General features: G+C 54.7%; 1 protein-coding gene across 1 annotated transcript in view; it reads left to right on the top strand.

The window, feature by feature from the left end:
• Nucleotides 1-754: 754 nt before the first annotated feature.
• Nucleotides 755-14896, top strand: part of LOC104531269 (arf-GAP with SH3 domain, ANK repeat and PH domain-containing protein 2-like) — a gene marked incomplete at its 5' end in the record, with an annotated part of 18029 nt that continues 3887 nt past the window's right edge. Inside the window, 18 exons of the mRNA XM_010176116.1 lie at nt 755-804; nt 919-1048; nt 2583-2668; nt 3392-3467; nt 4898-4984; nt 5200-5300; nt 6681-6750; nt 7208-7295; nt 7782-7830; nt 8197-8360; nt 8585-8718; nt 9361-9452; nt 10967-11144; nt 11829-11914; nt 12249-12364; nt 13838-13905; nt 14351-14458; nt 14593-14797. Coding sequence (XP_010174418.1) covers nt 755-804; nt 919-1048; nt 2583-2668; nt 3392-3467; nt 4898-4984; nt 5200-5300; nt 6681-6750; nt 7208-7295; nt 7782-7830; nt 8197-8360; nt 8585-8718; nt 9361-9452; nt 10967-11144; nt 11829-11914; nt 12249-12364; nt 13838-13905; nt 14351-14458; nt 14593-14797 — 1888 coding nt within the window. The remainder of the gene's footprint in view (nt 805-918; nt 1049-2582; nt 2669-3391; nt 3468-4897; nt 4985-5199; nt 5301-6680; nt 6751-7207; nt 7296-7781; nt 7831-8196; nt 8361-8584; nt 8719-9360; nt 9453-10966; nt 11145-11828; nt 11915-12248; nt 12365-13837; nt 13906-14350; nt 14459-14592; nt 14798-14896) is intronic.

Genomic DNA, 14896 nt, shown 5'->3' with positions numbered 1-14896 from the left:
TGCACCTTCAGGTTCCTTAGGTGCTCCTGAAATGCCCTCCAACCTGATTTACTCTGTCTGTCTTTGACATAGAGGTTTGCAGAGCAGTAAGTGGTGAGAACAGGGCAGAACATGGGTGATCTGAGCGGACAAATGTAGATTACCGAGATGGTAATCACTGGAGAGATGTTACCGTCACGCAAAGTCAAATGAGAAACAGATGATGGGTTTTTAGCAGCAAGACGATTAAATGAGTGAGGAAGAATCTGAGGAAGAACCTGAGGAAGAATCAGACTGTGCTGCTGTTGCCAGGTTGGGGTGGGTTTTTGATGTCTCCCTCAGTGGTGTTTTGGTTACACATGACATGCTGGCTTCAGCAGGTAAGAACCTGGGTGGTATTTTTTTTTAGCTTGTGTGTGTCTTGAACAATTTATTCTGCCCTTCAAACGGTGAGTGTGGGAAAGGTGTTCCAGCTGGGTACCGCCGTGTGCTGCGGGCACCCATGTGATGTACACGTGTGTGATGTATGTGTTGGAGCCCACGTGTATTTGCATGTGTGTGTAAGCATGTGCCCATGAGTGAACCTGCACTGGTGAGTGCACTTGTCTGCTATGTGCTGAGCAGAGGAGAGGACCTTCCTGGGAAGGGACACACGTGAGCACAGCCATGTCCTGGGTCTGCAGGACCCTTTATGCTAGGGTCACCCAGTATGCTGAGGATGAGGAAGGCTCTGTCCTGGTTGTAGTCATTCAATGGTGCCTTTGGCTCTTCCTAGGAGTTCAAGAAGCCCTTTGAGAAGGCCTGCAAAGACTATGAGAGCAAGCTGTAAGTCTTCAGGCTCCCTCACCCCAAGGCCTGGTCTTGGAGGCTGGGTTTTGTCTGCTTTTGCTGGCAAGCAATCAGATGGAGCTTTTCACATGTCTCTCCTCTTCCCTTGAGTGCCAAGATCGAGAAGGAGAAGCGAGAGCTGGCGAAGCAGCATGGCATGGTCAGGAGGGAGGTGAGCGGGGGGGAGATTGCTGAGGAGATGGAGAAGGAGCGCAGGACCTTCCAGTTGAACATGTGTGAGGTAAGGACAGGGACCAGCCTGTGCCATGCAGAGCAGAAGAGTCGCTGAAATGGCTTTCAAGGGATGAATTTCCCTTCCACTGGTGCACAGCAGAGCCCAGTCTGAGCGGGCAGACACCAGCAGTCACTCTCACACTGGTGTTTCTCACTTGCCCTCTGACCTGGGGCTGCTTCAAAGCAGCTTTTTTGTCTGAATCTACACTGATTTTTAATTCAGGGCCATCTTCTCTTCCTGGTCAGTGAGTAATGCTTGTGTTCAGGGTATTGCACGTCCCTTTCTGCCCTCCTGGGATGCTGAAGTCCCCCAGAACTCCCTGGGGCGCAGCACCGAGGTGGGCTGCAGATCCCCAGGGACCACTGCTCAGCTGCCTGGATTGTGGTAGGTTCAAGCCAACCTGAAGCAGGGACTCATCAAGGAGTTTAGCCAAAGCTTGAGCCTATATTTACCTGTCAGTAGAGATAACAACTCAGGAAAAATCCCACAAAGGCTTTGGATCCAAGCTTCTTCCCAGCTGCCTACTGGGCACTGCTGTTCCTTCTCAGATGGTTCCACCATAGCCCTCCCTCCACTTGGTGGGATAAAGTCAGCTCAACTCCCCTGCAGATGGGGTTTCCTGTGAGTCCACATGTGACATTTGGGTTCTTGAGAGGGTGTCTTCTAGGAAACACTTCTAATGGATCAAGGGTGTTTTGAATGATCCCCTCAGAATAAATACAGTGAAATATGAGGTTGACCATGTTGATCATGCATTTTGGAAGGTGATTTACTATGTTTGCCCATGGGTCTTCTGGAAATGGTTGTTTGTAGGCTGCTGTTTTTACAGGAGTTGCAATGTCAAAAGAGCTGATGCTGGTGTAGAAGTAGTCCAGAGATGGATGGAGAAATACTCAACGTGTTTCACAGACAACACACTTTCACGTTGTCATTCCACTGACAGAAAGGGCCAGTGCTGGTTTTCACGGGTGAGGTTGTTATGGTGGAGGATGGGCTGGATGAGGTGGCAGCTAAGTTTGGGCTTGAAATCTGAACCTTCAGCTTGCTTCTGAAGGTCCTGAAGGCAGGCTGAGATGCCAGCTGCATGTAAGATATAGGCAGGCTCACAGCACTGATGTTGTTGGTAGGGACAGATGGAGGTGGAACAGTTCATTAATCAATTCTAGTGGGTCTTGGAGAAACCTGTCTCTTGAGTGATGAAGTTTGAAGGTCTATAGGAAACCTGGCTCTTCTTCCGTGAAGGCACCATGAATAGTGAATCTTTGAGAGTGTATTAACTGAGTGTTTGCCCTGCATAAGTAAAGCCCAGCAAGCCTAGGGTCCATGCTACCACCGTGGGGCCACCACTGTATTGGCCAGATCAAAGTACCGGGCCCTGTTTACCTCCATCTCCTCACCCCATAAGCCACATGAGAAGCTCCCATCAGGGCATGACTGCCAGGATGGGCCTCAATGCACTGGGACAGAGACCATCAAAAAGTGCATTAAAGGCATTTCTCTCTAAGCTACAAATTCAGTCCCTGTGTCCTTTTCCCTTCAGTATCTAATCAAAGTGAACGAGATCAAAACCAAGAAAGGGACTGACCTCCTGCAAAACCACATCAAGCACTGCAGCTCACAGCTCAAGTAAGAGCGACTGGTAACCTGCCTGCACACCCTTTCTCCCCAGAAGCACTGGTTGTAGGGGGGACTTGGGGGTGGCTTAACTTGCAGGACCTGGCTTCCTGCAGTCAGCTTGGCCTGTCCCATAAATTGCTGGAAGTCCTCTTCTCCTAGAGGTGGTGGAGGCAAGGATCTCAATGGGGTGTGTTTTCTCTTTAGTCTGACTTTTTAATAGAATCACAGGCTGGTTTGAGTTGGAAGGGACCTTAAAGCTCATCCAGTTCCAACCCCCCTGCCAGCAGCAGGGACACCTTCCACTAGACCAGGTTGCTCAAAGCCTCATCCAACCTGGCCTTCAACACTTCCAGGGAGGAGCAGCCACAGCTTCTCTGGGCAACCTGTTCCAGTGTCTGACCACCCTCACAGTGAAGAACTTCTTCCTAATATCTAATCTAAACCTCCCCTTTAAAGCCATTTCCCCTTGTTCATGAGCCAGTGTGAAGCAGAAATGTGAGGTGCAAAGAAGACAGAGTGCTGAGCACCCTCCCTCAATTTAACTGCCTCCAAATCTTTCTAAAATACACTTCCTAAGAAAGATTTTTTCAGCTATGAAGTGAAAATGCTGCCTGCTGAGGGCACGATGGGCTCTGAGGCAGGAGCTCAGGGGAGCCTGGGGTCTGTAGGCTTCACAGCCAGTGCTAAGAGTAGGATTTCAGGACTTCCCTTCACATTAGCCTCTCCTCTCAGTTTTTTCCAGGAATGTTTAAACACAACGGCAAAACTTAAGCAGTTTACAGAGAAGCTCATCCCGGAGCTGCAGAGTGTGAGTATTCATCTGAAGTTGGGTGCAGCGAGCAGGAGCAGGCTGGAGAGAGTAGGGATGCCTTCCCCAGGGCCCTCCCCTCCTCTGCAGAAGCAGAACTGAGGACTTTTGCAGCTCCTCACATCAATTAATCATTGTTTCCTGATCCTCTGATGCACGGTGGCCCATGGAGGGGTGAAATGCAGCCATCACTGGGAGTGGGAAAACTAGGGTGCCGTACCCCAGGACACAGAGTAGGAAGAACAAGTGTAAACATGGGTACCAAGGAGGCACTAACGTACTCATCTGCCAAAGCTCTAGCTGCTCTGCAGGCTCCCACAGTTCTCATTTGTGCTCTCAGCTTTCCATGCCTCTTGCTGCCAGCTCAAGCTCTTACTGCATTTCCTCGGGGGCTCTGTTCTGCTGCAGAGGCAGCTCACGTCAGCCTTGTGAACTTTAGCTTTTGACTTTGGGCTCTGCCAGTCCTGCACAGCCCTGAGACTGAGAGGAGTATTTCCAAGTGGCAAGGCTTTCAGAGACAGTCTGAGCACTCACATCCCAGGGGATACAACATCCTCCAAGTGCAGCAGAGGGTTTATGTTGGTTTCCCAGCATTTCTAGACCCCTGTTCCAGTTTGCTTGGGCTTGCTTATCCTCCTCCATACCTCCTTGCAAGTCAATATTTGCAGAGGCTTGGGATATGGTCCTCACCTGGATACTGTCAGCAGTCAGCATCACTTGTACTCGTCTCCCCTGGTCCCGTAGCGCAGGTCTCCTCTGAGCATCTGCTGCTTTGTTGGAATTAATCTGCTTTCTATAATTTCCATAATTTGTAATAATTCATATTAATATTCATTATGTAAATAACAAAAAGAGGGGAGGTGCATCCCCAGAGCAGGGTAACTGAGCAAGGAGCATCTTATGGAACCCTCATGTAGACAAACCCCCAGGCTCTGTTTCAGGGCCACATTCCTGTGCCAGGATCCATCAACTTTTTGACGGCTTGGAGGCCTTTTAATTATTTTAATTACTGACACTACCAAGGGAAAAAAAAAAAAACAACAAGCACCACAGTGACCTTCAAGCTGTTGGTTGTTTTTTACAGTGTGGAGAGCTGCAAACTGCTCTTTTCTCAGTGAAATGCAGCCCGATCTCCCGGGGTCTCGCACTGCAGGAGTCCCCACGCTGGGGACATGCCTGCTCCCTCCCCGCAGCGAGGTTTCCACTGAAGTGCTTCTTGCACATGCCACATACCATGGCACTGCGGGGGATGAGCAGCAACCTCCCTCCCACCGCAGGAATGAGGCTCAGTGTGTCCCATGGAGGTGGGGAGGGCAGAGGGTGGCGTGGGGGCACCTTCCTGGGCCCAGGAGAAGGAGTGGGATGCTGCAGCCGAGGCAGGAGCCTCCTCCTGCTGTGTGAGTGGCTCACTGAGCTCCAGCACCTTTCAGATGAAGATCAGGCAGGACGAGGAGAAGAAACAGCTCTGCTCCCTTCGGGACCAGCTGAAAACGGTGTTGCAGCTGGAGCAGAAAGAGGTAAAATTTGATGCTTCTTGTGAGGGAACGTGGGGCGCTGCCTGCAGAGGACGTGGCATGGCAGCTGCTTTCTGCCTGCCAATGCAGAAAGCCGCGGGGTTTCTGGGGAGCTCGGGGGGAGCACAGGGTTCCTGGCAGTCCCGTGAGGACTTGCTCTTGTTTGCCAGCAGTACTGGTGGGGTAGGGCCCTGCTGCTATTTCTCTCCTCCTGCCAGGACCCTGGGAACAAGCAGGCAGGGTACAACATGCACCAGCTGCAAGGGAACAAGCAGTTCGGCACGGAGAGGTCGGGAACCCTCTTCAAGAAAAGTGATGGGTAAGTTGGGATCCAGCAGAGGCCCCTTCCAGTTGTGTTTTGGTGACCTGGGGCCAGAGCAGGGCTCACCGAGACCAACCTCTTCTCCCTGTGGTGGCCACAAGGCAGAGGAACAGGACAAGCACACATGAAGCTGTGCTGGACATTGTCCCAGCCTCCAACAGCTTTCAACATGGAGCTCCAGGCAGCCTGAGTCCATCTTTCAGCTCTGAGGGTATTCCTCTCCTGTGAAGGTGCCCAATGTCCTCTCAAGCCCTGCAAGCACTGGGGGTGAGGGTCCCTACACCCACCGTGGGAAGCCAAAACCAGCTCCCCATCTTTCCTTCTAGCAGGGATCCCACCACCTTCATCCAATAACCCATAGTCTTGTGCTGGGAGGAATGGGGAAGGGTCGCTGCCTCTCCCTCTCTCCCAGGCACTCAGTGCTTTCCAGAATCCCCTTCACTGCTTCTGCTCTGGCATGAGGAGCCCTGACCCCTCCACTCTTCCCGGGTGGGAGATGCTCAGGGGTGCCCTGGGGATTTATGTGTGGTCCTGGGGATGTTATCTGCTCTCTGCTCCCTTCCCTTCCTCCCCAGCCCTGACCTGTCCTTTGCCTTTTGGACCCGTCTGCTCTCACAGTTCAGTACTGGGCTCAGCTCCCTGAGGGTGAGGATTAGGGGAAGGAGCAGAAATGTGGGGTGAATTAGACACAGCGTGGGTCAGTGCTGCCTTGGACGTGGCACTGTGGGCCAGAGGGGAGAGAGCCAGCAGCCATCCTGTGCCCCTCTCCCAGGAGCCAGATCCTGAGATCCTGGAAAGCAGTCCAGTGTCTTTTGAAAGAGGATCATCTCCCACCAGTGCATGGGAGGATGCTTGCTGGGAATCACAGGGGTCCTGCACTGGGAGACTTGAGCACCTGGAAAAGACTGTGAAGTGTCCTAGAAAAACCTAGAAACTGGACAGGAAATAATGAACTGGGGCTCAGGAATTTCCTTCACTGCAGACTGAAGTTCAGTCTCTCTCCCCTTTCGGGTGGATCTCTTCCACCTTCCCCCTGTGTTATGCTCTGCCCCGAATGGCAGGGACAGGAAAGCCAGCCCAGGAGCAGCGTGGAGGTGATGGGTGTTTGCTGAGGGCTTCTGTGAAGGGCCTGGTGCTCTGTTAGCTGTGCTGCCTGTCTGCACAAGCCTGTCTTATGCCATAGGATGGGTCCTTCTCAGGCCAGAACAGACCAAGAGTGACAGACCCTGACCCTGGCAGCCCAGCTGGCCTGTCTGATGGGAGCTGCAGCCCCGGGCTGTGCCTTGCACGGCTCTTGCATTCGCCAACGCTGTGCCACATTGAGTGTCAGCTCCTTTGCACCCGCGTCCTCTCGCCTCACTCTCTGCCCATTTCTAGGTTGAGAAAGGTCTGGCAGAAGAGGAAATGCACCATCAGCAATGGCTACCTGACCATCTCTCACAGCATGGTAAGAAATGCTTCTTCCACTGTGCTTTGCCCCTGCCTGGGAGCTGCTGCCTGTCCCTGCAGGGTCTGCAGATCCTGCCACTGCCAGGCCCACCAGTGGCTTCTCAGGGCTCATCAGAACCTCCTGCCTGCCGCTTGCCTTGCTGGGCTGCCCTGATGTAGGAGGTTTTCTGTTGAGACTTAAATCCCTGCAACCCAAGAGAGATTTAGACAAACACAGGAGGTTCTCACGTGCCTGTGTGCATGGAGGGGCATGAGCCTGGAGACCCGGCTCCAAACATGGGGTGGCTGTTGGGGAAAGAAAAGGTCTGTGTTGCTATTTCTTGCATTGCTTCTGAGAGCACAGACAAAGACCAAGTGCTGGGCACCAGGCTGGTCCATGGCTCTGTCTCCAGAGATGGGCGGTGCTGGTCACCGCTGGACCACAGCCCTTTGATGCCTCCTCATTCTGCTTGTAGCTCAACCGCCCACCAGCCAAGCTGAATTTACTGACCTGCCAGGTGAAGCCGAACATGGATGACAAGAAATGCTTCGATCTGGTTTCCCGTGAGTGCTGGTGCCTGCCTTGAGGTTCCTCTGGGAAGGGCCCGGAGAGGTGGCAGTGCTTTGGATTCAGAGAAGCAGTGTGGATGAGGGGAAGCTCTGCAGATGTGAGCCGGCTTGGGGGGATTATCCTGGGGAAATTGTGCCAGGAGGCAGCTCTGCTCAGGAGCAGTGATGCACACGCAGGGTATGGGATAGGCAGCAGTGCCGTGGGGCAGTGTGGGGTGTGAGGGGACCACGCACATGTAGTTCCTGGGCTGCAGCTTAGCTAACAGCAGCATCCCTCGTTCCTGCTACAGGAGCACGTCCCTTTGCCTGGGGTGCACTGGGGAGGGGCTGAATGAGACAGAGGTGACTGTCACCCCAGCTGCCTGGGCTGGAGGTTGCTCCAAGTTCTGCTGAGCCCAGCTTAGGGGCTTTGTGCCCTGCCATGAAGCTGGCAGGTGAGATGGATGAGGGGGGTGCCTAGAGTGGCTCTGTGTGTTTCAGACAACCGCACGTACCGCTTCCTGGCAGAGGATGAGCAGGACTGTGTCGCGTAAGTACAGCCAGTGCCTCGCTGCAGGCCAAAAAATGCTCTCCTGGCTGCTGCTGAGGAGCCAGCTCTCCAGCTAATTGACCAGCATGCTGCAGCCCCTTGTTTGATGTCCATCCCATCCTGACTGTGTCCCGGTCGCTCCGGGATGTCCGGCCAGCCACAAGCAGTACATGGAGCTTGATGGAGGCTCCTGGCACCCAGTTTGCTGCTGCAATCCTGTGTAGGACCTTGGTGTGTGGTGGCTGCTGTGCAGGGTTGGGCAGAGCAGGTTGTCCCTGCAGCAGTGGGACCTGCTGCTCTCCTCACCCTGCAGCCCAAGTGTGGCTGCATGGGACCCCGCTCCTGAGCCACTTTCTGCTCGTGCAGCTGGGTGTCCGTCCTCAGCAACAGCAAGGAGGAGGCACTGAACATGGTCTTCAGCAAGGCGCAGGGTGGAGGGGAGAGCAGCCGGCAGGAGCTCACCCAGGCCATCATCGAGGAGGTCAGAGGCATGCCTGGGAACAGGGAGTGCTGCGACTGCTCAGCCCCAGGTGAGAACCAGCCCACGGCTGAGGGACTGCTCTGCTTCATCCCCCCGTGGACAGGCAGAGCTCTTTTCTGCCCTCCACAGCATCCAGCTCCTAGAGACCTGCAGGCATCTGGAGTCTTGCCCTTTTCCTCTGTCCTGCTGTGGATTTTGTGCCCTGGGGTGGTGGGGAGCTGGTGGGGTGAGAGGCAGGAGAAGTGCATGAGCCTGGTGGTTTTGTCTCTACAGATCCCACTTGGCTCTCCATTAACCTGGGCATCCTGATCTGCATTGAGTGCTCTGGGATTCACAGGGAGATGGGTGTGCATCTTTCCCGCATCCAGTCACTGTCTCTGGACAAGCTGGCAACCTCTGAATTGCTGGTAGGACGTGGCTGGTGTGCTCTGTCCTCAAGCCTCCCCCTGCTTCTGCTGTGACCTTCTTGAAACTAAGTTAATTCAGTAGGTTTTTCACCTGTTAAACTGACCCATACCCACCTGTAGTTCCCAGGGTGTAGTGGTTATTGTAGCAAGAATTGTCATCTTCAAGGAGGAAAGAGGGGAGTCATTTCACTGTTGCTGGGTCACTCATCTCCCTCAGTCCCCTTTCCCCATCTGTGTCCCCTGGTGCAGGGGAGCTGTGGGGCAGGGTCAAGCTTGAACTGGGGTAGAGCAGCCTGTGGAGCAGGCAGGGGGTTGGAGATCTTGCATGGGGCTGTTTTAGGGCCATGATGCTCCAGGTGCTCATGGGTTTGATAGGACTGTGGTGGGAGCTGCTGGCAGCTGGTGAGCATCAGGGCAAGGAATGGGAGTGTTTGGCAAGGATCATTGCTCACCCAGGGGTCAGCTCTGGGGCTGGTTCCACTGATGGAGTTGGGAGATCTCAGCAGGAGGAGTCAGGGCAGAATCTCTGGCCATTGGGAACACACACCCTGGCACCCCCTCAGCCTGCAGCTCCCTCTCCTGCTTCCGCGTGTGTAGAGCTGCTGCATGTCCCACGTCACCTCTGGCTTGGCTGTTTTGCAGCTGGCGAGGAACATCAGCAACTCTGGCTTCAACAGCATCATGGAAGCGAATCTTCCCAGCTTTTCACTGAAGCCCACAGTGCACAGTGACATGTGAGTTGCTCTGCAAGAGCTGGTGGTTTGTTTTGTTTTGTTTTTTTATGGGAGGGGAGCGTTTTTTTTTGGTTCACTGTGTCCCAGTAGCTGGGGTCCAGGATCAGTGGGATCAGTGTAGGCATCAAACAAGGATCTGCTGAGGATCCAGGAACCCCTTTCCTTCATCCTGGAGTGCCCCAGCCTCGAGGGTATGCAGAGGACAGGGGAGAGCTGGGGTGGCATGGCTGGTCCCAGCAATATCTGGGGGCTTTTCCAGGGCTTGGTGCCATAAACCTGGGGTGCAGCAGAGCTCTTGGGGTAAAACATATAGCTGGGGAGTTTATTCTCAGGGGCCAAGGGGACATTCAGGAGACTAGAGAGCAGGTAGACCAGGCATGATCAGGTTTTATTACAGGCATGTAAGTCCTGACTAAGGCACTTGCTTAGACAGTGTAGACCTACCCTGCAGTGAAAAGTGGATAAGGAACTGCATGTGGCAGGGAGAGCAGCAGGGAGCTGGGAGAGCAGGAAAACACTGGAACAGCGTGGTCACTTTTGGCAGATACACCCTTCTGCTTGGATGCTGAGGAAACCGAAATTGCTTGAAATTAACAATTCAGCTCCTCCTCACTGGCCTTTTCTGTGTGGAGCACTCCTTTGCCCCTGGGGCACCTGTGGCCACCCTAGACCATCCTCTGGCTGGTCACCACTTCTGCCATTCTTGACTTCTGCAGGGTGGGAGACCCAGCTTACTCAGCTATTTTTTCTCTGGAAGCTGTTCCTGACCCATGGATACTTTCAGCCAGTTTGTGCCATGTGGTGTTTCCCAGTCCTTGATATTTCTGCTCCTTCCCCTAATCCTCACCCTCAGGGAGCTGAGCCCAGTACTGAACTGTGAGAGCAGACGGGTCCAAAAGGCAAAGGACAGGTCAGGGCTGGGGAGGAAGGGAAGGGAGCAGAGAGCAGATAACATCCCCAGGACCACACATAAATCCCCAGGGCACCCCTGAGCATCTCCCACCCGGGAAGAGTGGAGGGGTCAGGGCTCCTCATGCCAGAGCAGAAGCAGTGAAGGGGATTCTGGAAAGCACTGAGTGCCTGGGAGAGAGGGAGAGGCACTGACCCTTCCCCATTCCTCCCAGCACAAGACCATGGGGTATTGGATGAAGGTGGTGGGATCCCTGCTGGAAGGAAAGATGGGGAGCTGGTTTTGGCTTCCCACAGTGGGTGTAGGGACCCTCACCCCCAGCCATGGCAGTGCTCACACTTTAAGTGCGTGAAAGTCCAGTTCTCACTTAATTATGTGACTGCAGGAGAAGAAGCTTTAAGAAAACCACTTTGTGTGGTTTGTAATGCTGCTGCAGAGGAGTTTGGGGAATAGGACAGAGAGAAGAAAGGTGCTAAACAGCCTGGCAGGTCTGACGGAGAGAGAGAGAAGGTGGCTGGGGCAGTAGGAGAGGAGGGGGGTGGCCCCAGGATGGTCACTGGGCTGCTCTGTTGCCCCTAACTCTAATTCAGCTGGTCTCTGCCAGGGCCTTTCGGAAAAAATTCATCATTTCCAAGTATGTCGAGAAGAAATATGCCAAGAGGAGGCCTGCTGCTCAGTGCTCCAGCCTCCCAGAAGCTGTCAAGGACAAGGACATATTTTCTTTGCTCCAAGCATATGCAGAGAACGTGGATTTGAGCGAGCCTGTGCTGGCACCTCTGCAGGTATGGCCACCCATCCCATGGGCCCGTATGGCAATCAGCTTTGCCATTCCCTCTCCGTAAGGGTCCCTGTTCCTGGGAGGAGACAGAGTTTTCCAATGAAAATGGTGCTCTCTGTGAGCTGGGAGCAACAGGCAGACTCAGGCAGGGTGAGGAACATCATGGCAGAGGGAAGTTTGCTGGCTGTGACCCCACAGCCCTCCTCGTGCCATGTGTATGGGGGCCAGAAGTCATGACCACAAGCCCAAGGCTTTCCAAAGGCCAATTTGTAGTTGAGATGTACTCGTTAATCAGTACATTTTTACTTCACCATCAGTATGGCATGTCCTGGGACAAACTGGCAAGTGGGGAGCAGCCGTTGCACACCCCAGGGCTCTGGTGAGATCGTGGACTTGGCAAAGTTCAGCTGCTGGCCTGGGGAGAAAAGTCACCTTTGGTTGCCTTCGTTTCTAAATGTGAAAAGGGGATGATTGATTGTTCCTCATGAAGCCACGAGCCATGGCTCTACACGTGTTAACTACGTTCTCACCAGCCTTGTTGGCCTTGACTCTGAAGAGACAGTCAAACCTGTTCATCTCTCAGGGCTTCTAAATGTGTAAGGACAGTCCCTAAGGGACAGCGCTGCTCTCTGCGGTGGTGGGGCAGGCAGACACAGTCTCATCCTTGCTGTATTTTTCTTGGTTACAGGAACCTGGGGAGACCATTCTCCACCTGGCAGTGCTGTTGTCTGATCGAACCTCTTTGCATATCGTTGATTTTCTTGTCCAGAACAGGTAAGCTCACCCAGTCAACTTGTCAATAGCTAAGCCATGCTAGTGAAAGGTGGAAGACTGATGATCTTCTCCAAAATGCTCCCCAAAAAGAGAAAAAACACCAGGGCAGAACTCCCAGCAAACGTGCCTTGGGCTCGGCTTGGGGTAACTACCTCTAGATCAGAGGGGCCTTGGGTTTCCTCGTATCCTCTGGGTTGAGGTGTGATGGTGGTGGTGACCACCTCTTCTTCAGGTGAGGTGGGAAAAAGGACACGTGTGCCAGCACTGGTGTTTGCTGTGGCTGGGGCTGGTGACTTTTCCCAGAGGTGCTGACATTATCCACCTTCTGCTGCAGCAGGAGCCTGGCAAAGCAGACGGCGGAGGGGAACACACCACTGCACTACTGCTGCTCTCACAACAAACCCGAGTGTCTCAAACTGCTGCTGAAGGCCAAAGCCAACATCACCATCAGTGAGTGACTGTGGAACCACCCCAAACCCATGCACGCACGAGGTGGCATCTCAGCTCTTCTCTGGAAACACTCCTTAGCCTTGCTAAAATGCTCAGCAGTGCTTGCCTGCAGCTAGGAAGAGGCTGGGGAGAGGTGGGTTGATGATGGCGTTGGGTGGGGACCCTGCCTGTGGGGTGACAGCCTCAGCCCCAGGCTCTTCTCCATGTGTCCAGTGAGGTGCCCTGCTCTGACACTGCTCTTGGTTGGCTCAGCAGTGTTCACAAGCCAGTTTGGGGTGTACGTGACCCTCTGTGAGTCAGGTGATCACATCTCACTGGTTCCTGCTCTCAGCAGCCTGGCACAGAGGTGGTGGCTTTGCTCTACAGCTTGGAGCAAGGGATGATGCTCCTCTCTGCTCCCCAGGGAGGAACCAGCTTGCCCTGCAGTGCTCCTGACCCCAGGGAGCTTGTACCTCTGCCCCTCTTCACTTGTTCCCCTCCCAGGTGGGCAATCACAGACCTGCCTGTGGTTGCCAGCTCCATGGTGGGACTGTGCTGGAGTGGGCTCATCAAGCTGGCAGAGCCCAGCAAGGCAAACCCTGCCTGAGCTGCTCTTCCGCACAAAGCACGTGCACAGCAGGAGCTGAAACAGGCACTTTAATTTTCAAAGCCAACACTGCAATGCTGGAGAGCAGGTGGGAGGGCGGCCAAAGCGCTGGTGCTGGTGCTCTGGAGCCCAGATCACAGGTCCAAGCACTTCTAGTACCCGTGAATCTCCTCTTCACAACACAGAGTGAGCTTTAAAACTAGGATCCTGGGTGAAATGGGAGGGGACAAATGTTTCCACCATCAGGTATCAGCCGAGCTGGTGGGTGCATTGAGCCTTGCTCCCTGGGGTGCTCCTGAGATGCTCCCGTTTCCCACTCCAGGCAGAGTGGTGGCAGCCCCTCAGAGGGCAGAGGGACCATGGTGGGCTGGCAGGGACTGGTTGCATGTCCCCCAGTCACAGAGTGATTTGGCAGGCAAATTTCTCACAAATTTCTCACGCCCCTGCTTGCACGCACTGGGACCTGGGTGTCTGGGCAAGTCTGTGTGTCCACCAGGCATCAGGACACAAGACCCAGGTGTGCCCAGAGCTCCCTGCAGTGACACAGAGGACAACGGGTGCCAGCTATGGAGGCCTCTGGTTTTGTAGCCTTTAGGCTGTGACGTGACTGAGCAATTCTGTCCCTCTGTCCTGTCCCATCTCTGTGACTCACTGGGATTTACTTGTGCTGCTTTCTCTCCTTATCTGGGTGTCTCAGCTGCTTCCACCTTCTTCACCTTCCCACCACCACCCCTTAGTGGTCTGAGCCCTTGGTTTTGGTCTGGGTTTAGGCTGTCTCTTCTTTTAGAGTTATTTGCTCCCAGATGTCCCTGACACAGCACTGCTCTTCACTCTGCTGAACATGGGCAGGGCTCACAGGGCTCAAGGCTGTTGTTTGCCCCCCACAGCTAATGAAGCAGGAGAGACGGCCCTGGATGTTGCCAGGAGGATGAGACATCCTCTGTGTGAAGAGCTGGTAAGACATCATGTCTCATCTCCCCTCTGGTTTTGGGACAAGTCTCAGTGGCAGAGAGTGGTGGGAGACCCACAGCCATGTGGACATGTCCTGCAGGGCCACCCACACCCCTCAGCATCTCCAGTGCCAGTGTGGGATGCAGAGGAGGGTGCAGAGAGGTCCAGCGGGCATGGGGTCCCTCAGGGCAGAGAGGTTTGGGACAGGTGAGGCAGGGGTCGTGCCGTGCCTGGGCAGGGGGACCTGGAGCTGTACTGAGGCTGTGTGGAGTGAGCGCATCTCCTCAGAGAGTCCAAGTCTTGCTTCTGCCACGTCCCGATTTCTGTGTTTGGAGACTTTTGCAAACCCCCTTGCTGCTGGGAAGCACCACTCGCAGCTTGCAGATGTTGCCCTGGTGGGCAGTCAGGACAGGGCTGGTGGGTCCTCAGGGAGCTCCTCTGTGCCCCAGCTGCTGCAGGCCCAGAACAATCAGTTCAACCCCAATGTCCATGTGGAGTACGAGTGGTGGCTGGGCCAAGACGACATGTATGAGAGTGACGAAGACCTGGATGAGAAGGTGAGGTGCTGATAGGGTCTGCCTTGGGGCCACAAGTGCCACCACTGCCCCTGCCCCCACTGCACTGGAGCGGGCAGTCCTGCACCTGCCCAGCTGTACCCGCTCCGTCTAACCCGCGGATATCCCTGTCCCAGCTCGCTCTGGTGAAGAGGGGATCCTCCCGTCCCCAGAGCTGCCACCATCCCCCTGCCGCTGCCCCAAGGCTGGATGCAGCAGGGGCAGCGCCCTGGGGTGGGTGGGCGGACACCCACCCCCCGCCAGCCACCCACCTCCACAGCCTGGATGTGATGCCAGCCCCCTCCTACGGGCCTCCATTCCCACCCCAGCGGGCAAAGCCAGGTGAGAAGCCTGTGGTGGGGTCCTGTGGGGCTGGCAGGGTGAGCTGCTGCTGCTGCAGCCTGGCTTCATCGGCAGAGGCTGGGCTGGGAGGGGGGGGGG

This window comes from Antrostomus carolinensis, unplaced genomic scaffold (assembly GCF_000700745.2).
Source record: "Antrostomus carolinensis isolate BGI_N321 unplaced genomic scaffold, ASM70074v2 scaffold39090, whole genome shotgun sequence".
In the NCBI taxonomy this organism is placed as follows: domain Eukaryota; kingdom Metazoa; phylum Chordata; class Aves; order Caprimulgiformes; family Caprimulgidae; genus Antrostomus; species Antrostomus carolinensis.
The sequence above is the reverse complement of the archived record's forward strand: the minus strand, read 5'-3'. Positions and strand labels throughout refer to the sequence as shown.